Here is a 23,858-nt window from a genome sequence, read left to right as displayed (position 1 = left end):
GTTGTTTGGTTTAGTCATGGCAGATATTTTCAGTACTCAATGCTTTCTACGTGTTTGATTTGATTCGCTCACATAGTTTACATAAGCAAGGGTCAAATATCGTTCTTACAATTTGATTTAATCAAGGTCTTATGTTACAGATCCTAATAAAGTTACTGATCCTCTGTCGAGTGACTCTGCACACGCTCTGGCTCATTCACACATCTCTATCTTGTATTATTGACATTCACTTTCAGGATTTTCTAAAGCTGACAGCGAAAAGATAAATCTGAGTCATCAGGAACCGCCAAGCTCATCATTCACTCCGTTAGTGACCCCATCCTCTCTTCCACTTTATAACAGCAGGGCCCATCTGGATGAGTGCGTCAGCAGTGAGGGGTGATGTCGGGGTTGACTCAGGTCTCTAGTCTGGGGTGTAATTTACATCTCTTTTACCCCTCATTTGTAGTGTCAGCAGGGCCTGAGCCAGGAAAGCAGATAGCCACAGTCTTGGTCTTGCGCAGCGGTTTTGTGTCTGTGGTGGAACACTGGCAAGAGGACGAGGAAGAGAAGCTTGGGTTGTGGTAGGAAGACTTTTGGGAGCAGCCGGGCGGGAATGCTGTGGTTTCTACACAGACCAGTAGTTCATAACTGTGGCGCTTATGCCATGCCACTCAATTTCTACACCATCATACAGACAGCATTAATAGAGTGGTAAGCCTCTTACCCAGGCGCTCTGGAGCGTGAGACTGCTATCGCTCAAGCATTTAGCATTTTGTATGCCCAGTTTCGCTTTTTATAGTCATCAAAACGCACCAAATCCGGTCATTTCATCAGATTATGGAGTGGCATTTAGGGCAGGTCCTGTGACCTCAGCATGTGCGCATGCTTAAAATAGTTAGCTGTGTGACGGTTCAACTTTTCTCATTCAGCCTGTCTCCTGAGAAAGCATCTGATATGCCGAAATGGGAGGGTGTCTCTGATGCTGTGGCGGAGGACGTGAAAGTCTACTGTCATGACTCTGTTGAGAGGACTGAAGTGCACTTATCGGTGTTCAGACTGGATGTTTTGCGGCATACGTGTGCAAGTGAGGCAGTAATTATACTTTGTCAGCCTGACTGTGTGTGTGTGCTTGAGTTTGCTTTACGCGCATACTTGTACTTCCATAATATCTGGACACTTTTGTGTTTTTCTGCGTGTTATGGTGTGGTCTTGCATTGGCAGCTTCTTAAAATGTGGCAAATCCTTTTCCGTACGCAGGAACAAAAGATCAACAAATCCAGGGAACACAAAGGATTATTTATGTGTACGTGGTTCTTCATTTATGGCCTGTGGCTTCACAGTATTGATATTGGTCACTCACTGAGGGTTGCTTCTCTTTGCTTATGCCATAACCACAAATCTGTTCTTCATACTTGTGGAGGACTGATGACGGATCAGGAAGCTACAACAGGGTTTTAAAGCCACATTCAAATGTTACAAGATATCAAGCAGTCATAAAATTATAAAATGAAAAGCATTATATTGTGTGAATAAATTAAAAGTATTTTGCATTATGAGAAAAGGAGTGATTATCACAATAGGAACAGTGCTATACTTTGTTCTCATAATTTTGACTTTATTCTTAAAATATTACTACTTTAATGTCATAATGTTATGATTTTTTTCTTAGAACATTGACTTTTTGCACTAAAACGGTGTTGTAGGATGCAGCATGTCTTTAGTTTTGATAGATTTGGAATCAGGGTAGGTAGGTGGCGTAAACGTACAGCTCTGATCCACTTAAATAGGGGAAAATGTTCTCCGTGATTGGGCAGGTTGGGGGCAGTGCAGGGCATTGGTGGTTGAAGAGGCCGTCAGCGACTGTGCAGTGCTGCAGGATGGGGGGAGCGGAGGAGAGCAAAAAAGCATGTGGCAGTGAAAATGCAAAGTAGAAAGACAGGGAGGGTGGAAGAGCAACGGATGAAACAGCCAAGTGCCAGTTCTCATCAATTAAACAAACATACATGAAAACGAGCGATTAAAGGGACAGTTCACCCATAGCTAAAAATGCTGTCATCGTTTACTCACCCATATAATCTTCAAAAATTATTTGACTTTCTTCCAGAATACAAAAAAATAATATTTTGAAGAATATATTGGTGTTTGTCCCCTTGCAATTACAGTGAATGGGTACTGGAGCTTTCAAGCTTCTAAAAGATCAGACAGAGTGCATTTTTGCAGCGAGAGACGCCTTTTTTGAACAAATTTCTGTTGGCAGAGAGCGTTATGCGTGCTGCTTATGCGCCCTGGGCGTCTCGCGTTTTATCGGCCTGCTGTGCCTTGCGTTTTTGAAGGAGCGCTCTGAGCGCATGAAGTTGAAAAAAAATTCAACTTTGAGCAGAAAAGCGCCCGACGTCATCTCGTTTTTTCTCCATTGTCCAATTGAATGAATGGAGAGGCGGGCCTTCCGTATGGTGACCGTTACCTTGATTAGATTCACAGCACAGCTGATTCGGGGGTTGCCTAGAAACATAAAAAAAAATGCAGCGCACTGCTATTTTCTAAATTAATAAACGTCAACCAAAAAAAGTAGTGCGGTGCGCCTCTCGTTTTCAAACCTGAAAAACGCGTATTGTATCATAAGCGTATCATAAAATTGCTCCATTTGACTCATGTGCTGTATTAGTAATTCAAACTGTGCGATAATTTTTGGTGAGAGACCAACTGAAATTTAAGTCGCTGTTTACTGATAATGTTGCCATCCATTATACCAGTGGTGCACCGAATTTTTGGTCGAAATGATCGGCCGAAAATGGCATTTTCGGTTTTGGGCTGAAAGAGAAAAAAGGCAGAAAATAAATGCCACCCCGCCCCGCGCCTCAGCATTCAGCACTCAGGTTTGGCTCTCGCGCAGATTTTTTTGTAACTTTGCGAATGGTTCCGTTTCTAAAGACGCACAACTTCGGTAAGTCTGTACCAGCACCCAGTTTGCTCTGCTCAGTGTTGTGTGTGTGTGTGTGTGTGCTCTTGGCGTGATGTCATGCGTCACCTAACTGAATTGTGGGTTCCGTTGTGTTGCCTCTCTGGCGTTGCTTGCGGCATTTATTTGTATAATTGGTCGAAATATAAATCTGTTAAATCTGATTCTGTTGGAAAGAACTGAATGAAGAATAATATATTGATATTTGATATTTTAATATACTTCCCAATTTTGGTTTGTTTCTTTAAAGCTGCTGTCCGAAACTTTTTTTGTGTTCAAGATTTACAAAAATGATATAATTAGAATGTACAACATTAATCCATTTTCCAAACCGTGTTTTTTGTCTTACCCTGAATCATTATGGTATACTTATAATAAGTGTTTATATTGGGACTATTTCAGCTGCGGAGGAGCACAAACATAGACATTAACAGAGAGAAGTAGCTCTGGCTGCAATGTTCTTCCTCAAGACGCATGCAGTTCTGTTTATTAACCTCTAGAGCGCAAAAAGTTACGGACTGTAGCTTTAAATAAAATTGGTATTTTTTTTTAAATTGGCTTGTATTTTTAAAATTCTGATTCAATAAAATTATTGAAATTAATTAAAAAGTCTAATATTATACAATTATACTGTAAAATAAAAAAAGAAATTAAAAATTATTAAAAATGTAATTTTTGGTTTTGGTGTTTGGCCAAGTACATCCAGAATCGCTTTCGGCCCCAAATTTTCATTTCGGTACATCCCTACTGTTAACAGCTGCTGCCGGATCATTCAGTCAGTGAAATGAATCAGATCAGTCTTATGCGTGAGCTAATTCATTCAGAATCCTTCATGAATCAGACTATACTTTTATGAATGTGAGAATATTTTCAGTGAGTCTGTTTCTCACAGAAATCTATTTGTGAACTACTTTTATGATACTTTCATCATGTTCTTTTTAAAGTTCGAAAGCATTAGTCCCCAGGAAAAAAAAAACTTGTATAAGTTTAGAATTGTCTTTTTAGCTAAAGAAGCACATAAAAGGGGAAAAAAGGATTAAAACCCCAAATAAGGCTGTGACCATAAACATCAGGCTACATTTAAAAGTCTTGCTGCATTGCAAGGAAAAACTAAGCCAGGAAATGGCTGTAATCACAGCCAGCCTGGAAACCAACACTTTGATCGAGGGCGGGAGATGGAGTGTGTGGCCACGAGCTCAGAGCAAATGATGTTAATGGTGCAGTGCAGTACAGTACGGTCCGATCCGTAATGGCGTGTTACGTGTCTGCTCGGGATAGGCCGACCTTCAGTGCCACTACACACATGGACCTGTCTGACGCTCGAACCGTTCCATTTCCTCTGCGTAGGTGAAATACAATCTATAGGCCAGGCCTAGGTTGAGAACAAGTGGTCTAGACTGAGAGCGAGACAAAGAACAGGAACTACATACTTCAGGACAACAGAGAAAAATAGACACTCTAAATGATTCTGTATTTGTGGCTCCACTCGCATTCCACTCTCATTCACGGTTGAATAATGCTTTAATTGTTGAGTGAGAGGACACTGCAATTACACCACCCAAGCAGTCTTGACACATTAGATGGATAGTTCACTCAAAAATGAAAATGTACTGAGCCTCATGTCTTTCCAAACATGTATGATTTTCCTTCTTTTGCAGAGGATTTTCTGAAAAACGTCTGTACAATGAAATTCAGTCGGATTCAGTGTTATTTTCGACCCAAGTGACAAAAATAGCTAAAGTAATCTTCAGAGAAATAATCTCCTCTTGTAGTCCCTTGAACTCTTCCCCTGCCATTGTCGGAAATTTCCATCATTTATAAGACAACGCTTCCCCTCCATTGACGGAAATTTCCAGTTTTCCATGTTTTCACTGTTATAAGGGGGCATTATTACACATCTTCTGTAATGAATCTCCTGAGCAAAAGACGTGAAGAAGATGCAGAAGCAAGTGATAACATATGTAAGCATGCATATGTAAAATAACGTCATCATCAACATTAAACAGCATTTAAATCAAAACCGCTTAATGTTACTGAAATGTCGACCCAGGACGAGCTATAGGACTGTGCAAGTTTTGGGGTGTTGATGGACTCGATCTACTCCATCTATGCTTTGATCATCATTCTGAATCTGATCCAGATGTAGTCTTTTTCTCAGCTTTTTGCTTAAAATGTTGCTTTTTTATGAAACTTAACCACTTTCTAGTGTTGATAAAAAAAGAATGCATTAAGCTAGACTCAGTCCTTTCTTTTGATATACAGTATTGTGTGCTCAAATTTTCATACAACAAAATAAATGAACATTTTGTGAAAATGATCAAAAATGCTGGCGGTGGCTGACAACTTAAAAAAAAAAAACGCTGGCGGGGAAAGAGTTAAAAGAAAGCCGTAGGTTTGAAATTAAAATAATGCAAATAAATTGACAAATTAAAATGTTTGTGTGACCTATCCCTTTAAAACACTTTCCCTTTAGAGTCCACTATTCATTTAAAGCAGCGCCCTTTGTTTAGTCACTAGGCGTTAAACGTCGGCGATAAGCGCACGCAATAATCATCCCGCGTGCACGAGACTTCAAGTCGTTCCAAACCTGCTTGAATTAAATAATAAATATCTTCTTTTGTGTTAGCAGAAGAAAGAAATTAAGCGCACGTGATAATCGGCCCGTCAATACATCGGCAAAACGGCAGGCGTAAAAGCGTAATGTAAAAAAAAAAGCCTCCGGTTCGTTTTTTGGAGTGTGACGTGCCGCCTTAAAAACTGTCCGACCAATGAGATTGCCGCTTTTGTTCACGTGCCTGGAGCTGCTGAAGTTACAGTAAAACACTATTTGGTGGCGCTCAAGCACAAAATGGTCTTGCCGAGCACACCTAAGAAGAAGACGACGAAGAGGAAGTAAGTAGAATAAGAAGAAGATGAGGCAACACGGCAAGATGAATGTAGAGCTGCTGGTCTCTTTGGTGTCTGAACACAAAGAACTTTATGACAAACGCCACAGCAACTACAAAAATCTCGATAGGAGGCTCTCTTCTTCTTCTGTGTGACAAGCAAGTATCAGAAGTGTAAAGTTGTGCAGTGCCACCTTGTGTTCCGGGGTATTTCTGTTTTTCAATAAGCTCTATCTACTGTCAGAGAGTAAATTTGCACGTTTACTCGGCGCATCACCAGTGAAAATCGCTTGGGTAAGAACAAAAAGATGCGTCAAAAAACGTCTCGAAAAACGCTGGCGATAAGCGTGCGTGATAATCGCCCCGGTGTAAATGATGACAGAATTTTCATTTTTGGGTGAACTATCCCTTTAAATCATCATAAGGCCCCCCTGCAAGTTTTCTGAGGCCCCCAAGTGGGTCCTGGTCCCCGGTTTGAGAACTACTGTTGTAGGTGTATATTTAATGGAGGTTCGGGGAGGATACATCATCCATACAGCAAACTTGCTTCTTCTGTGTGGGTAGAAATGAGAAAGCCTGGGTTATGTGCAATCTCCAGAAATTGGATTATAGATATATTTGATAGCTGCAAAGAGGAAGTTGATGGAAAACCAAATTGTTCATGACACGTATATTTAGCTAAAGTAGTTTTTTCCCCAAATAATCCTCACTACAGTACATAACATCTTCACATTTTCCAAAGCCTTTTCCTTTGAAGTTCCGTTCTAGCCTCCAAACTTTCAGATGGCATCTTGTTATCTACAAATTGCAGTCACTGTTTATATTACAGTCCATATCCACCTTGGATTGTAAACAACATTTATGTATTTGGATCTATGTCTTTTCCCCTCCTATATGAAGAACGCATCAGGTGCAGATGCAGTGACTCAACCAAACGCAGTGACTGGCTGTGCCAAACAAAAGCTGACTAAAGATCTGCAGGTCTCCAGAGGCCTGAGCCTCTCTGAAAATTGCCGCCCATTAGAGCCAACACACTCCCTCCTGCAGCGCTGCTGCCTCAGCACTCTATCACGGCCAATCAATAAGTGGAAATGGAGCCCAAATTCCTGGAAAGGTGGACACTGTACACCAAAACACATTGGTCTTCACATGCACACATTATCACAAACATTTCTACATGATTTCAAGCTGTGACGTACTTTTATGGCTAATGAGATTCTTTCTTTTCTTGAGCTTGAATATGTGTTACACAAGGCAAATATAATGAACAAAATGACATTATCAGTATCTTTTCAGAAGTAAAGATCGTTCATATTACCACTCACATTCTCACTTGTTATAAACGCAAACTTCACTAATTTAGTAAGGAATTTTAATATCTTCAGTGTTGCCAATTCCTAGGTTTTCTCATGGAATTGGGCTACTTTTACACTATTGCTGCGGGTTGTTTTTTAGTGTGCGGGTTGAAGTGACCAAAGACCATGATTTTTTCCCCCTGAATGATTGTTTTACTCCTGGAACGCGATTGGGCTAGTTAGCAATTGAATATTATTATATTATATTATATTATATTATATTATATTATATTATATTATATTATATTATATTATATTATATTATATTATATTATATTATATTATATTATATTATATTATATTATATTATATTATATTATATTATTATATTAATTATATTATTATATTATATTATATTATATTATATTAATTATATTATATTATATTATATTATATTAATTATATTAATTATATTATTATATTATTATATTATATTATATTATTTTATATATTATATATTTTATATTATATTATATATTATATTATATTATATTATATTATATTATATTATATTATATTATATTATATTATATTATATTATATTATATTAATTATATTATATTAATTATATTATATATATTATATTATATTATATTATATTATATTATATTATATTATATTATATTATATTATATTATATAATATTATATTATATTATATTAATTATATTATATTATATTATATTAATTATATTATATTATATTGCCCATATAGTGTCCACAATTCATATTACTAAATTAATACAGATTTTAATTCAATGAAATATAATTTTGAATATAATTAAAGTTTGAATTGTCAAAATTAAAATATAAAATATATTCAAAATATATTATTTATGTTTCTGTTTTGCTTTAATGAAACTAAAAACTATTTTGAAGTTAAATTTGGAATCCGAGATTTTCCATGTTCTCAAACTTTTTGCTTTGATCACCATTAAGGAGTAAGTTTTATGCCTCCTCCTCAGATAATAGAGTCTGAGAAGTTTTTAGAAAGTGACTTAGAATCTGCATCCCAAAGCATAGAGATTGTGAAGCTCAGAAAAGGGAACAATCCCTTCTGTTGCACCAGACTTATTATAAAGACGGGGCTCAAACGAGAGTGAGAGAGAAGAAGGAATAGAGTTTTTGAAGACTGAAAAGGATTGTGGAGAGAGAGAGAGAGATGGCAGACTTGGAAGAAAAGCACAGCACAGCATTAGCTGATCACTGGGGACAAGTGGAGCTCAGGCTTAATATTTTGCTTAATTCAGCTTTTAATTATCTATTTTGTTGAACAGTGCAATGGCAGCATTATCAAAATGCCTCTTTGTAATCTCCTGGCTCTCAGACACACCATTACAGGAATGAGTTCATACACACTCTTCAGACTGACAGGAGAACGGTGTTTCATTTCAATTTTACATCCCCTCCTCTCCCTGTCAACCAATGTCAGAGTGATGGAGAGAGACACACTTAACCCAGTCAGAAACAAATCTAGAAGGCCTTTGCAGTGCCGGATAGCTATTAGGTTAATTCCCTGGATCCCCCCGCTGGTGAAATGCTGGGTTGCCTTGATTTAGAAATAGGAAAATGTTGGCGTTCTTTTGTCACTTATTGAGCAGTAGGCTAGCTGGAGCCGTTTACCTCCAGTCTTTGTGCTAAGCTAGGCTAGCAGTGTCAGACAGCTAGTCAGACAGAGTTATGGCACGCACGGAGATGAGAATGGTATGTAAGAACTCTGGGGGATACGGTGAATAAGTCCCAAAAGTCTGTGTTCCGATATTCATACTGAAACTGAAAACTACCACTTTAAAAAAAAAATCTAATTCTAATTTGTTAATTTCCGATTTAAATTACAATTCTGTATTCTGTTTTCTCTCTCTCATTCAGAAATTAAATTAAAAAGGCGTTTTCTGTTCAGTGTTGTTTAACTCTGGTTTGTTGGACTGAAGGCCTGTTCACACCGGGACGATTTTCGCACGCGTTTATCGCCGACGTTTAACGCCTCGGGACTAAACAATGGGCGCCAATGTGAGTGTTCACACCGACGCGCAAAACGCCAGGCGTAAAAGCGTCATTTTTAAAAAAACGCCTCGGGTTCGTTTTTTTATTTTGACGCGGCGCGTAAAAAACTGTCCGACCAATGAGATCGGCGCTTTTGTTCACGTGCCTGGAGCTGCTGAAGTGACAGTAAAACACGATTTGGTGGCGCTCGAGCACAAAATGGTCTTGCCGAGCACACATTGATACGACGACGAAGTAGTAAGTAGACAAAGAAGAAGATGAACTGCTAATGCTGCTTGCCAGTTAGCAAAAAGTGTGTGAATGGTTTCGTCCATATACATAATATGTCTATGGTTTTGGCAAGCACGTAAATACTGTCTCTCTTCTCCTTCTGTGTGGCAAGCGAGTGTCAGAGGCTTAAAGTGCCGCAGCACCATCTTGTGTACCGGGAGCGCATCGACTGAATGTGCACGTTCACTCGGCGCAGCGCCAGTGAAAATCGCTTGGGTGTGAACACTCAAGACGCGCCGAAAAACGGCACGAAAAACGCTGGCGATAAGCGCGCGCGATATTCGTCCCGGTGTGTACAGGCCTTGAGTGTGGCAGGCCTGCGTCAGACACATGCCACATGAAATCACTCTTGCAAACAGCAAGTCCTTTCCATAACATACAGATCCCTGCAACAATGGCACGAAGTTACATATAATTATTTTTTGCTGTCTTGTTTACAGCCTGTTTTCAAGCGATACGACATGTTAGCTTTTCTTTCTCAGTCTCTTCCTGTATCCACTGTGCCTTAAGCTTTTGTTTGTTCAAGACCTTTTCCCTTCCCTCCTATTTTGAGCCCCTGCTCTCCTCTGTCCATTCATCTCTCCATCTCAGATCCCCTTACATTCACCCCCCACTCGCGCTTTCATGTTGACTTTGTTGCTGAGTGCCGATGAAACAGCCCACCGGCCGCTCTGAGCTGAAACACATGCTCTCCAGAAATGATGGTCGGGCCTGCCAGCGGGGGGCTGCGTGGAATTCTGTGTTTTCTTCCGTCCAACTGAGCCAACCTTAGATACCATTCAGTCTGGGTTGTTTTGTGGAGGGTTGTTTTCACTGCTCTCTCTCGTTTCCGTCTCGCACAGCTAATGTGTTGTGTAGGCACTCATTTTGCTGGAGAGGTTTCCGACGATGGAGACTGGAGTTTCAGGGGCCAGTGGCTCTCTGCCGTATGCACAAAACAGCAGGTACTTTTTGTGTAGCTAAAAGGCCGTTCAGTAGCCCTGAGGTCTGGGAAATCCAAAAACCCATTAGGCCTGTTTCTCTGCCCATATTAACAGGTTACAGAATTCACACTGTGTCTACTTTCTATTCAGTAAATCGGATGGATTATTTAAGCAGTTATGGCTTGGGCTTGGGCTTCTGTTTGATTAGCATTTAAATGTAAATGTGATCCCACGCCTCATTTAAATTAGATTTCATAACAATTAAGGTTGTAATATCAATGGCCATTCATTATAAATGTCCGTCTCCTGATTACCATTTTATAGATGGCCAGTATTAAAATAAATACTCAGTTTAGTAACCCAGAAACTACTTTATTTTTCAGGATCAGGAGATCTGGATTTCTCAGTCATGTCTAAGGCACTGTTTACTACGCAGCCCCACAGGACATGCAGGAATAAACTAGTAGGCTAAATCGATGTACTAATGTACGAACATGCGCACGATTTATAAACCCAGGGAACAAATTAGTAAATTGTGTGGACGGTTTAACAATTCGAGGGAACGAAGTAGTAAATCGTCCGCACGATTTAGCAAATCGAGGGAACTAAATAATAAATAGTGCGCATGATTTATAACTCGAGGGAACGAATTAGTAAATTGTGTGCACGATTTACTTTTTTTTTCTTTCACGTCATGTGCGGGGCTCCGTAGTTTACACCTGGTATTAGGATGTATTTTGGTCGTTCGGATCACAAGTGGACGAGGCTAAATACAGTTGTAAACGGGGCCTAAAACGTTTTGAGCTTGTCCACTTTCAACCACTTCCAGAGGTAGTCGAAAACACATTCAACCAGATTGCTTTCATTGTGTAAACGCTCATGTGGTCGAATGATTCAAACAGCCACAAAACTGCCTACTCTTCAGGACAGAAGTGGTTAAAAGTGGACAAAAGAGATGGATTAAAATACCAGGTGTAAACGGGAATGTGTCTTCCTCATCTACATGTGATCCGATGGACAAAAACACATTCTAATACCAGGCGTAAACAGGGCCTAAATTTGAGTTATTTTAGCATGATTTATATACTGTTTTATATATATATATATATATATATATATATATATATATATATATATATATATATATATATATATATATATATATATATATATATATATATATATATATATATATATATATATATATATATATATATATATATATATATTAGTTTGTTTTAGTAATTTTGCTATAGTAATAGTTGTATATAATAACTGGCAACTAAATGAAATACATATATATTAAAATGTTTCATTATTTTACCAAAAACTATTTTAATAGTTTTAGATGTATTTAAATATAACAACACAGCTGTAATTTCTATAAGTATCAAATTGTCTCAGATGTTCATTTTTTAAATAAAAATAACTGGGACAGTTGTGTAGAAAGAACCTTAATGTCAATAGCATACCTAGGAATAGGATAATTTGGTTTAGGAAAAATTAATTAGACATTTTCTCTGCAGACTTTGGCATCTTGCCAACTCTGAAAACTGTTTGTGAAATTGCTGGCATCTCTGACTCTCTAGTGGAGAGAGATTACTTGGATCTTTTTGAAATGCTCTCCATTTAATATAATTGCTATATTGGAGAAACAACTGAGATATTTAAGACTTCGTTTGTCATTTTCTTATGAAAAATGTACTGTATATTCTGGAAAAAATCTTACAGGGTGAATTGTTTAATTACAGAATACAGATATACAGGTTTAAAGGATATTACATAAAGACATCTTATTATGTGTTCTCTCTAGTTTCTCCTTCGCTGCAGATAGCTATTAAGAGTTCAGAAAATCCTTTCTAATGTGTTGAGCACTCAGTCAGTGCCATATTAAGAAGATCTCTCTCCGTACATCACCAGCACTTAAGCATAGCTTTACAGCTTTCGAATCAATTCAGCCCCTCTGTTTACCAGCAATCAAAAGCATCTCTTCCTGCAATTTCAGTCTTGCTGCACAAGGTGTGTGTTACAGTTTAAAAAAAAAAAAAGATTTGTGTGCTTTGTTGTAGAGCTGCACGATTCTGGATATATCAAATAGATTTAAAATTTCTGATTTTTCAAACAGAGATCATATTTAGGAATAGACAACTAAACAAAATAACATGTAACTTACTAGAGGGTTCTGACAAAATATGAATTGCACCAGTCTATTATTTAGTGACAAGCGACTCTAACTCCAACATTAATGTTTTAATCGCTGAAATGATGATCCCGCCGCTAGGTTAACACACACACACTCCACTCAGTCATATCTCATTCACATGATACACCCGACTCTTTATCATGACACGATAGGTCACGAGACACACGAGAGCCAATGGCATTTTACAATCAAAGCTGACGTAATGACGCAATTGGTCACGAGACATGTGTTCAAAATGGTCTGAATAGTGTAAATTAAAAAATAATATAAATGTAAATAAAATGATGCTAGCTGATTAAATTGAGAATCACACTCCATGTCATAATGGCAAAATCATAACCCAATATATAGTTTCATCATGACGATAATCATGCCCAATGCGTCTGTATATGACGGCAAAGGTAGTACTATGCATCGAAAAATGACGCTAATGGGGTACCCTGTGCGTTAAAAAGTGATGCAGAAGGGAACTGATCAATCGTCAATATGTTTCGAATAGGAGTGAGACCGTCTTGTTACGCAAACCTCCCAACCCTACTTGTCGCCGCCTAGTGGCATAACAAAGTAATCGATACAATTGTTATTTGAAGTGCCAAGGCTACGTTCAGACTGTCAGATTTAGCATGTGTGAACTGCTAAAAATCACATGAAATATGATTTTAACAAATCCATTTCTGGAAATCCATTTCAGTCTGACTTTCTCACGCCACATAAAACTTCAGACGTTGTTATAGGAAACGGAGACGGAGGGAGACGGTAGTGCGGAATAAAGCTGCTCATACCAGCCTCCTTCGTTTCTGCCGCTGCCTTAGAAGACGCAGTTCATTGCCGCTGCTACACATGTCCATGTTGCAAATAAGACAACATCTATATTGCAAACCTCTCTATGTTGCGGTTGTTGTTGTTGTTGCTGTTTTTGGCTTATGCCTACCAAAGCAAAGTAATTGCCATAAAAACCAATGCAAATATTCCGGAAAACTAAAGAGATGGATGGACAAACACGTTTTTTGTGTGTGAATGCATGAAACTTCCATGAAACAAAAAAATCTGCATGGGGATACTAAGTCAACAACAAAAACAGCAACACCAACAACACAGATTTGAATGTTCCAGTGGGGCAGTCGTGGCCTAATGGTTAGGCCATATTAACAGCTGATGTTACATTATATATGTTAATTATTCCTGGTGTGCCCTAGACAAATAATTCCCATTCTAATTCAACTATTTTTTTGTTGTTGAGTCTATTAGAGAGTCAGACTGTAACCCGAAGGTGTGTGTGTGTGTTTGTGTTCACTAACTTGGATGGGTTATGCAGAGGACAAATTCCATACTCACCATACTTACCATTGACCTTCACATGTCAATTTCAAACTAACACTTTTTTGTCAAAGGTTTAATAGACATAGGCAAATTGTTGTCATTTAGGAATAAAATCATGTGGGTGTCTGAATCGAGATTGCGATCTTTTAATGATTGATTGTGCAGCTCTACTTTGTTGCATTTCATCACGTTACACGATTTTCAATCTGCATGTGGGATATAGTGATGGATAACGTATTGTTTCATGTGGGCGTCACCGCTGATTTGTGGAGGATACGGTAAGCAGTGGCTGCCGGTTCCCAACAGCCTTTAGTTCCTGATAACATTCAGTTCCCTGCTCAAAAAAACAAAACAGGGTAATGAATTAGGTTTTGCTTTTTCATAACTGCCACTCTTTCTTAATCCGTCGGATCCATACTGAGTGTGGAATGAAACCATTCCTGTCTTTTGTGCCCCGTGTGGGGAGACAGGAGGAAAAGTCTGGCATGTTGTTCACACAGAGAGCTGCCCCCCTCCGAGCACACAGCAGCACAGTATCAGGAAAGCAGCTTTGCCCTGCTGTTTAGCCAGCAATAAGAGTTATAATCCCTCCACTTTAGATTCTACCAAATTCCATTTGGGTTGAGGTCAGCGCCATTATTTCACTGATTATTCCCCGATAAAAGTGGAAAGTTTGTGGATTAGTTCTCGACAGGAGTTGTTTCTCTGTGTATCTGCAAAAATTCTAGGTCAGTTCTGCTACACAAAACATTAGCTTAATAAATTACTCGATTGCAACAATTTTTTTGTTGTTGAGTCTATTAGGGAGTTATTCACTTTATTGTGAATCCAAAAATTCTATATTTTTTCCCCTATTTGCTCTCAAATTTGTTTTGGTTTGTATTAGAAATGTGTCTTTTTTGCTAACAGACCAATACAAAGCATCCAACATCCATCATCACCTGTTGACCCCATCCATAGCTCTTAAAGTTTTTAATTGGACACACACACACACACACACACACACACACACACACACACACAAACCAAACCTTTTGAAGCGCTTGCAAAAAAGTTTCACAAGTAAACTGTTTTCTTACACAAACAAAGTTATTTTGGAGTTTTGAGAGTGAAACGAGACTCAAAAAACCATTGGCATGACTTGCAATGCACAATAAACACACAATTCTTTGGATGCACAATAAAGTCTCAAAATAAGTTTATTTATTTTTTTAGATATATTTTTTAGGTTGTTTGTTTTGATTTGTTTTATTATATTTTTTGCTGAAATCATACTGACCCCGAACAAAACAAGTGCAAGTTACATTTCTAGAATTTAGATTTTAGACTTTAGACATTTCTTAATTTCATAATTATGTATAGAAAAATACCGGTTTATCAATGCTATGTAGCAGGTACTGACATAGCCTGACATATTGGGCACAACACAGTGTGTGTCTCTGTGTGTGTTTGTGTGTGTGCCATCCTGTCAAGCAGTGTTCGGCTGAATCAGGGGGGTCAAACAGGGGCTAGATTAGACTGGCAAGAGACTGAAACATGTGAAGCCTGTCCTTTCTGCTGCTGATAACCTCAGACAGCCACTGTTCTGGGTCAGGAAGAGAGTAGTGGGGGGCGTGAGGCACAACGTGGAGAGAGAACAAAAAAAGTTGGTGACCTTCCTGTGGACGAGGATTAAAGTGTGCTTCCTGTGCACATCCCCCTCTGTTCTTTTCCCAGGGTCCCTATGACACCAGCACCGCAGTCTCAGCCTGAGGCTCGACTTTGGGGCGGGGTCTATATTTAGCTCTCCAGGGTCACACGACAGCTTGGCTAACCAATGTAGCTTCTCAAAGTCTGCCAGTTTAAGCAGTCTTCATGTGATTAACACTAACTGGGATGTGTGGCACGAGGCCTGTCTGCACCGGTCATATACTAACACAAATGCGTTCAGCAATGACAACGTACTTAAAGGTTCTTGCACTCAATTTCTGTACTTACAACAGGCGCATATGCACATTTGTTCTTAACCTTATACCAGTGTTGATGAATATGTATTATTCAAAATGAGAGGGTTAGTAATTGGGATATTACATTCCAAAAGCATCTCAATAAATTTGTTTTTCAATGAACTAAAGCAATTCATCACTCTGTTAGCGGATCTTTACTCTTCCTAAAGATTCACTCGCACTTAAACAGAAAGATCTTTGAGTAAAGTCAAGTGTGTCATTTATCAATGTATATTGGCCTAGACTACATGTAATTGGTTATTTTGGGTGTATGGAATCTATAATGTGATGTGATGCACATGATTTTTGTTACTCTGAGTCTGAACTAAGAACTGTAGTATCAATGCAATATCTAATTGAAATAATCCATTACAAAATACCAGTTTTTCATGGTTTGGGACAATTTACAACAGTGGCATGTATGAGATTAAATATGTAAAAACTGTATGTGAAGAAAGAACATTTAATGTGATTATTTCTTGAGAACAGAATATATTTGTCTCATTTCTCATCATGCTGCAGCCTAATTTTCTTCAACGTATGCTTAAAGGATTAGTTTGTATTAAAATAAAAATTACCCCATGATTTACTCACCCTCAAGCCATCCAATAGGTGTGTATGACTTTCTTCTTTCTGATGAACACAATCAGAATTATATTAATAAATATCCTGACACTTCCAAGCTTTATAATGGCAGTGAACGGGGGCCACGAGTTTGAAGCTCAAAAACGTGCATTCATTCATCCATCATAAACGTACTCCACACGGCTCCGGGTCGTGAATAATGGCCTTCTGAAGCGGATCGATGGGTTTTTGTAAGAAAAATATTCATATTTAAAACTTTATAAAGTAAAATATCTAGCTTCCGCCAGACAGCCTTCCGTGTTCAACTTGCAGTCCTACGTCAGTTACGCTTTTTTCATGAGTTGAATACAGAAGACTGAATTCACCCCTAATTGTGTGTATTTAAAACTAGCTATGAAATTAGCCTTAGCAAGACAAAGGGCAAGTAGCAAGTCCATCATTTGTTGTTTCCCCACCGTCATTTCCACCAGAATGATATGAAAAACAGTATCATTTGATGTGGTAGAGATGACAATATAGTGAAAATGTTCATGAAAAAGTGGTCCTCATTCATTTCCCTGTAGTCCTGTGTATTTATACATTTGTGAATTGTAAAAATTTGATAAAAATAAGGTTTTTTTTTGTTAAAAAATTTATATCACAGTTTTTACAAAAATATTAATCAGCACAACTGTTTTAACATGTATAGCAATAAGAAATATTTCTTGAGCACCAAATCAGCATATCAGAATGATTTCTGAAGGATCATGTTGACACTGAAAACTGGAGGAATGATGCTGAAAATTCAGTTTTGACATCACAGGAATAAATTACATTCTAAAATATATTACAATAGAAAACTGTGATAATATTTCACAATATTACTGTTTTTACATTTTTGATCAAATAAATGCAGGCTCGGTCAGCATAAGAGACATCTTTCAAAAACATGAAATAATCTTACCGACCCCAAACATTTGAATGGTAGTGTATATGGTGTAAGCCCACAGGGTCAAAAGTGGCCATAGTTGAAGAAACTACTCACAAGCATGAAATCTGAGATGGGAAAAATTCTTCACAACGTCTCAGCTATGAGCCATATTTAGTGTTATAGTGTGTTTATGTAGAGTGTGTTTATATATAAGGCAGATTTATTTTGTTTTCCCTCTGCTGTCTTCCTCTCAGATGGTTATTCCCAACTTAATTCCTCTTCTCTCTCTCTTCACTCTATCTATCTGTCTGTACAGACTCATACTCAGCCGCTGGCAGTGAGGGCAGTATCTCAACCTCGGTGGCCTCTCTGCCGCCCCAGGCTTCGGGCAGTTCGGCCCCAAACTCCCCTGGCTCCCGTCGCTCTGTCAGCACCCTGAAGAAGTGGCTGACCAATCCGGTGCGTAAGCTAAGTGCTGGGGCGACTGGAACGGCCAAGGGAGAGCGGCAGGTCCGCAAACTGGAGGGAAACCCTCCGCCTCCACCCACCAGGAGCAGCCAAGACCTGGGCAGCCCTCAAACAACAGAGGAGCAGTTCACCATCTTGCCAGTTATAGACAAAGAGCTGGTGAGGAAAATTATGTGATGTGGGATGTTTTCACTCAATATTTTTCATAATCAGTATCAAGCCGTGTTTAAAGTCACCATGAAATCAGAATTGGCCATTCTTTTTTTATGGAATGTTACAGTGTTTATTATAAATGATTTATCAGTGCACATTCTTTTTTTTAAATTCATGTGCCCTCATAATCAAAATAACTTCCCCTCTGTCTTGCGAGAACAACACAACCTGTCACTCACATGAGATCACAGCAATAGCAAACCACAATGATCAAACGATCCAATCAATTCCCGCCATATATTTTTTCTTGTTCTTCATAAGCCATTTCACTCAGTTATACATCACAATATGGTACAGATGTCTCTGTTTTTCATAATGCTGTGTGAATTGCACCACACCGTGCAGCCAACTGCTCACTAGAGCCCTGTGGTTTCGGCCTCTGTCCGAAAGAACTATTCAATGTGACCTTTAATAAGACCCTGTAACACACCCGCATATCATAGTCACACAGAGAGAGGAATTATGGGTCAGCTTTATTTTGACCTGAGTATTGATGTTTGTGCAAGACCATGAAGGATGTGGTTCCTGGTTGTTTTTAATCAGTATTGTATGTGTCTTTGTTTGCGCAGGAGTGGAGAGATGGCCTGCCTGCTCTCGGCGACTGCGATCCAGGTATCCTGCAGTCCTACAGCTTCCAGTCAGACTCTCCACAGGGATCCACTACACTAGGACCTACACAGGTAAGCCGGATTACCAGAATCGGTCTATTGTAATCATTTGGAATACTTTTTAAAACCGTAATAATTTGTTTTAATCATGTGCTTGTGCTTTAAGTTTGATGCTTTAAAGAATTTGATTCAGGTGCCGTAGTATAGATGCTATTTTTGGGATCACTGTAGGTGTGATCAAGGATCTTGTTTACTTGCTGTATGTGTCTCAAATAAAACCTTTGAACATCAGACTTTAGACCCCTCAACAAAAGTATGTGGGCATGTAGTAAGAATGAATAATGGAAAGTGAAAACAAGAAAGGAGGTCGTAAGATTGTATTAGGGGCTTTTTGTCAGTTTGCACAGGGATTCGATGTGTTAGTATCCACGCTGAATGTGAGAGAGGCCAGATGGTCATTTGACTGATGGGTCATTTGTTGCCAGGCTCTCTACAGGTTGAACCTTTAAAAGTGAAAACACACAATCGATCAAACACACTTCTGTTTTTCTGTTCTTATGTTGGGTTCTATTAAAGCAATAAGTCCCAAGAAGCCGTAGTTTACAGTGAATTTAGAACAGCTATGGGGCGTTTAGGCATGATGCAGAGCACCTAAAACCCCTATTAGTGGTTCTAAATTCATTATAAATCACAGCTTCACAGGCTTATTGCTTGGTTATTCCACATACCTGGCAAGGTTTCATAAACATAAACACACGGATACAAAAATGTAATGCTATTACATTAAATAGCATAAATGTAAAAATATTATTCTTCCGCCAAGCAATGTATTTCTTCAGAAGCCAAGGAACAGAGCAACACGATGCAACACACAGGCGCATTGGCATAGTAATAATACTGATGTAATGCTTATTCATACTTAACGTTATCCGACGAACACCTATCGTTACAAACACTAACGTTAAAATCTCAACAGCGAACTTGGCATTAGTGTAAATGATTCTTTGATTAGAGCTTTTATGTATTATGTATCTACAGGCATGCTAAACATGGTTCTGTGTGTGATTTGGCTACTATAGTAAAGCCAGTGTTTAGTGTTTTGGGTTAGTTCTTGCGACAGATATTTGGCTATAATCGTTCTAAAAATACAAAAGTAACAGTGCCATTCAGTAGCGATCACTATAGATCCGCAGTCTTTACTCATTAGGACTGAACAGGTTCTGCTCGATCATCTTCACTAAAATGTTCTGGGTCTGATTCGGGCTCAGATTGGTGTGGTTTTATTGACGCCATTGTTTCTAATACTGACCAAAGCAAAGTCTACCGGTAAGGTAAGGGGCGTGACGTTTCCGACAAACATACACTGCGGTTAGCGAATCACAACACACTGGGCCAGCTAACCAATCTGAGCCCATTGCGTATTTTTGAGGGACTGGCTTCATACAACCCGGAAAGCATCAGACCGTTTTACAAGGAGGGACAGAGCAGTGTAGAATAAATGTCAAATATATGAAAAATAATGATTTTTTTTAAAAAACGAAGCATTGACACATGTTACAGTGCACCCCACAAACACAATCAAGCCTTCAAAACAATGTGTTTTACCACCCCTTTAAGAAACATTTGTTGTTGTTATTAATGTTGTGCTGCTTAATATTTTTGTGGGAACAACAATACTTTTTCAGGATTTTTGTATAAATAGAAAGTTCAAAGAACAGCATTTATTTAAAATATAAATCGTTTGTAACATTATAAATGCCTTTAATGTCACTTTTGATCAATTTATTGTGTTTTCTTGAATTAAAGTATTGACCCTAAACTTTTGAACGGTATTATCAGCATAACAATATAAGTGAAAAAGTAAATTGAAACATTAACACAAATCTATTTATTTTATTCTCTTCCTTCTAGAGCTAAAATTATGTTTATTTCCAAATTAAACATTTGTTATCAGACATTTTGGACCCCAGTGTATATTTTTGTATGTGCATGTACACTATCTGAGCCAGAGCTCACACATTAATACAAAACACTGTGCAAAACACACTCATAAACAATCACAATAGATGGAAGAGAGTGAATGCAAATCCAGATTAATGGCTAAATGCAGTAGCATTCATCATTTCATTCGATCATTCCATCAGAAGGTGAGGGATGAAAGGTAATTATGAACAGAGGTGCAGAACAACAAGGGGTGGAGACTGAGATCTCAAGGACTGTGATTATAACTTGAAATAAATTTAAAATGTAGTTTACAAAAATAACATGAACTTCATGTCATGTAAGTGATACTAATCACAGCCTCAGGCATTATTTACAAGGACAATCATTGCAGTCTTTAATCAAGTTATTATTATTATTATTTTTATTTTTTTTTAAATTACACTACCATTTGAAAGTTGGGGGTCAATAAAAAAAAAAAATTGAAAGAAGTCTCTTATGGTCATCAAAGCTGCATTCATTTGATCAAAAATACAGTAAAAACAGTAATATTGTGAAATATTAAACATTAACATTTGAAAAGAATTTTAATGTTATGTATATGAATGTCTTTACTGTCACTTTTGATCAATTTAATAAAATAAAAAAAACACTTACTGGCCCCCAAACTTTTGGAACGTAGTACATAACATAAGTTAATAGTGCTAATTGTCAACCAATACATTCAATTTCCCCCTTAATAGTTAGTTCACCCAAAAATGAAAATTCTGTCATCATTTACTCACCCTTATGCCATACCCAACATTTGTTCGAAACACAAATTAAGACATTTTTTATGAAATCTGAGAGCTTTGTGTCCCTCCATTGACAGACTATGCAACTACGCAATGCTTTGTTTGCATAAAAAAACATAATTTACCACTTTATGTACATAATAATAATCTCCAATCTGCATTTACAAGAGCACCATGATGCATGCGAGTTGTGACATGAGAGCAGGTGTAATTGCGTGAACGCACGTTGGAGATTAATATTTTGTAAATAAAGTGGCAAATTATGTTTTTTTTTTCGCAAACAAAGCACTTGTGTTGCTTCATAAATTGGGGTTAAACCACTGGAGTCACATGGATTACTTTAAGGATGTTTTTATTACCTTTCTGGAGCTCGAAAGTGGTAGTTAATGAAGAAAGCTCTCAGATTTCACTAAAGGGGTCCTATTATGCCCCTTTTTACAAGATCTAAAAGAAGTCTCTGATGTCCCCAGAGTGTGTATGTGAAGTTTTAGCTCAAAGTACCCCACTGATTTTTTTAATATATGTTAAAATTGTCACTTTTTGAGGGTGAGCAAAAACGCACAGTTTTTGTGTTTCATTTAGAATTGTGTTTTGTGTTCAATTAGCATATTCTGTCATGATAATCACTGAAGACAGAACAGGTATAGTTTAGTATAATTATGTTATAACATATGTTGTCATCTTGCTTTTATGACATGCTATTGCATTTGTGTTATGTACTGTATTGTAATAAATGTGAAAAGACGAATGCGACAGCTTGAGCAGACTCCTAAATGTGCTCCACTACTCTTCCTTTTCTCTAAAGCAGCCCAACATGGCCTCACCCCTTTGTTGAGTGTTCCCGGGGGCAGGGTTTATGTAAATTTTAGGGTCTGTGATGTCACAACAGCTGGCAGAAGCTTGTTGTAGTCCCTACTAGCCGTTTGTTATCCTTAAAAAGCGATTTCTGTAAAAGAAAAGATCTCCTTTTGCATTGAACTTTGAGCGTCGTAACTTTGCAGACGTTGTTTATGCTCAAACAGCAACATGCTAACTAAAGTGAAAAAAGTGAAATCATAATCAAGGACCCCTTTAAAAAGATCTTCATTTGATAAGCAAATGTATTTCGGGTTTGGAATGATGTGAGGGTGAGTAATTAATGACAGCATTTTCATTTTTGGGTGAACTTACCCTTTAAGGAGCTGAGTTTTTTCTTTTCTTATATAGATATTTACATATTTTCTACTGGAAAATAAGACAGACATTCTGCTGTGTGTATTGGGGTTAGGTATTGGTGTTGCTCTCCAATGTCATACATTACTCTCTTACTTCCTGTCTCTCTCCATGGAGAGGCTGAGGTTTTCCTTTATATCATATTCATTTCTGTCTCTGATTCAGCTCAGCTGACAGCCCGCTTTGTACCTGACACAGAAACATTTGCTGTGGGGATCCAGCGTGAGTTTATTATTTGTTGGCTAATGGAAAATTCCTGAATGAATATGTAAGCGCTCCTCTGATCCGGCCTGTCTCCTGGACGGAGGAACGCAGCATATGTTTATCAAACTGGCTGTTTTGTTTTATTCCCCACACAAATGTAGGTCTGACACAGCAGTTTGAGCGAGGAATCACTGATGATATAACCGTAACGTGAGTCCGCATGTACCCTACATAAAAAGAAGGTTGGATTACCTCCCTCTGCTCAAGCTAACTTTAACAATTTCCTGTAGAAAAATAACAACCAATATGATCTCAGTTTTTATTAAAGGTCTGAGTAAAGACTACGGGCTTCTGGGTGAGGGTAAAAAATGGAAAAGTGCAAGAGTGGGGGGTTCTCCTGCTAACTATGCCAAAAAACATCTGGAAATGATCAGAGTAGTCCTGCGAGCCAGGCAGGAGTGATCGCACTGCTCTTAAACACACAAACACCACCCCACACCAGAAAACAACACAACAGTGTAATATAATACTCCAACAGGCTTGACGGCACGCAAACATCAACAAATTGTAGGGTGTATCGCAGCTTGATGAACCAATACAACACAATATCCCCATTATTTTTAAGGTCTGGGTTTATTTTATTTGATTCTTTTATTCAGCAGGGACATATTAAATTGAATAAAAGAGGCAGTAAAGACTTTTACATGATTACAAAAAGTTCTATTTCAAATAAATACTGTTGATAAATTGATAGAATTAATGTTCCTTGACCACCAAATCAGAATATTAGAATGATTTCTGAAGGATCATGTGACACTGAAGACTCATTACAAAAATAAATTATATTTTAAAATATATTCAAATAGAAAACAGTTATTTTAAATTGTAATAATTTTCACAATATTACAGTTTTTTACTGCATTTGTAATCAAATAAATGAAGCGAGACTCCTTTAAGAAACATTTTCAGAATCTTACCGTCCCCATGAGTCTTGAATGGTTGTGTACATAAATATAATATTCATCATGAATATGAAGT

At 37.9% G+C, this 23,858-nt stretch overlaps 1 protein-coding gene across 5 annotated transcripts in view; it reads left to right on the top strand.

Annotated features, from left to right (window-relative positions):
• The window catches only part of arhgef25a (Rho guanine nucleotide exchange factor (GEF) 25a), a 77,973-nt gene that overhangs the window by 36,184 nt on the left and 17,931 nt on the right, over positions 1–23,858 (top strand). For 4 of the 5 annotated variants that reach the window (XM_079802376.1, XM_079802379.1, XM_079802380.1 and 1 more), the window contains 2 exons: positions 17,697–18,007; positions 18,631–18,741. In XM_079802376.1, coding sequence (XP_079658502.1) covers positions 17,697–18,007; positions 18,631–18,741 — 422 coding nt within the window. Of the gene's footprint in view, positions 1–709; positions 1,067–17,696; positions 18,008–18,630; positions 18,742–23,858 lie in introns of those variants that run through there. The other variant, XM_079802377.1, reaches the window with a different exon arrangement.

The sequence above is a fragment of the Gobio gobio genome, assembly GCF_949357685.1.
Source record: "Gobio gobio genome assembly, chromosome: 21".
Classification (NCBI taxonomy): domain Eukaryota; kingdom Metazoa; phylum Chordata; class Actinopteri; order Cypriniformes; family Gobionidae; genus Gobio; species Gobio gobio.
The sequence above is the reverse complement of the archived record's forward strand: the minus strand, read 5'-3'. Positions and strand labels throughout refer to the sequence as shown.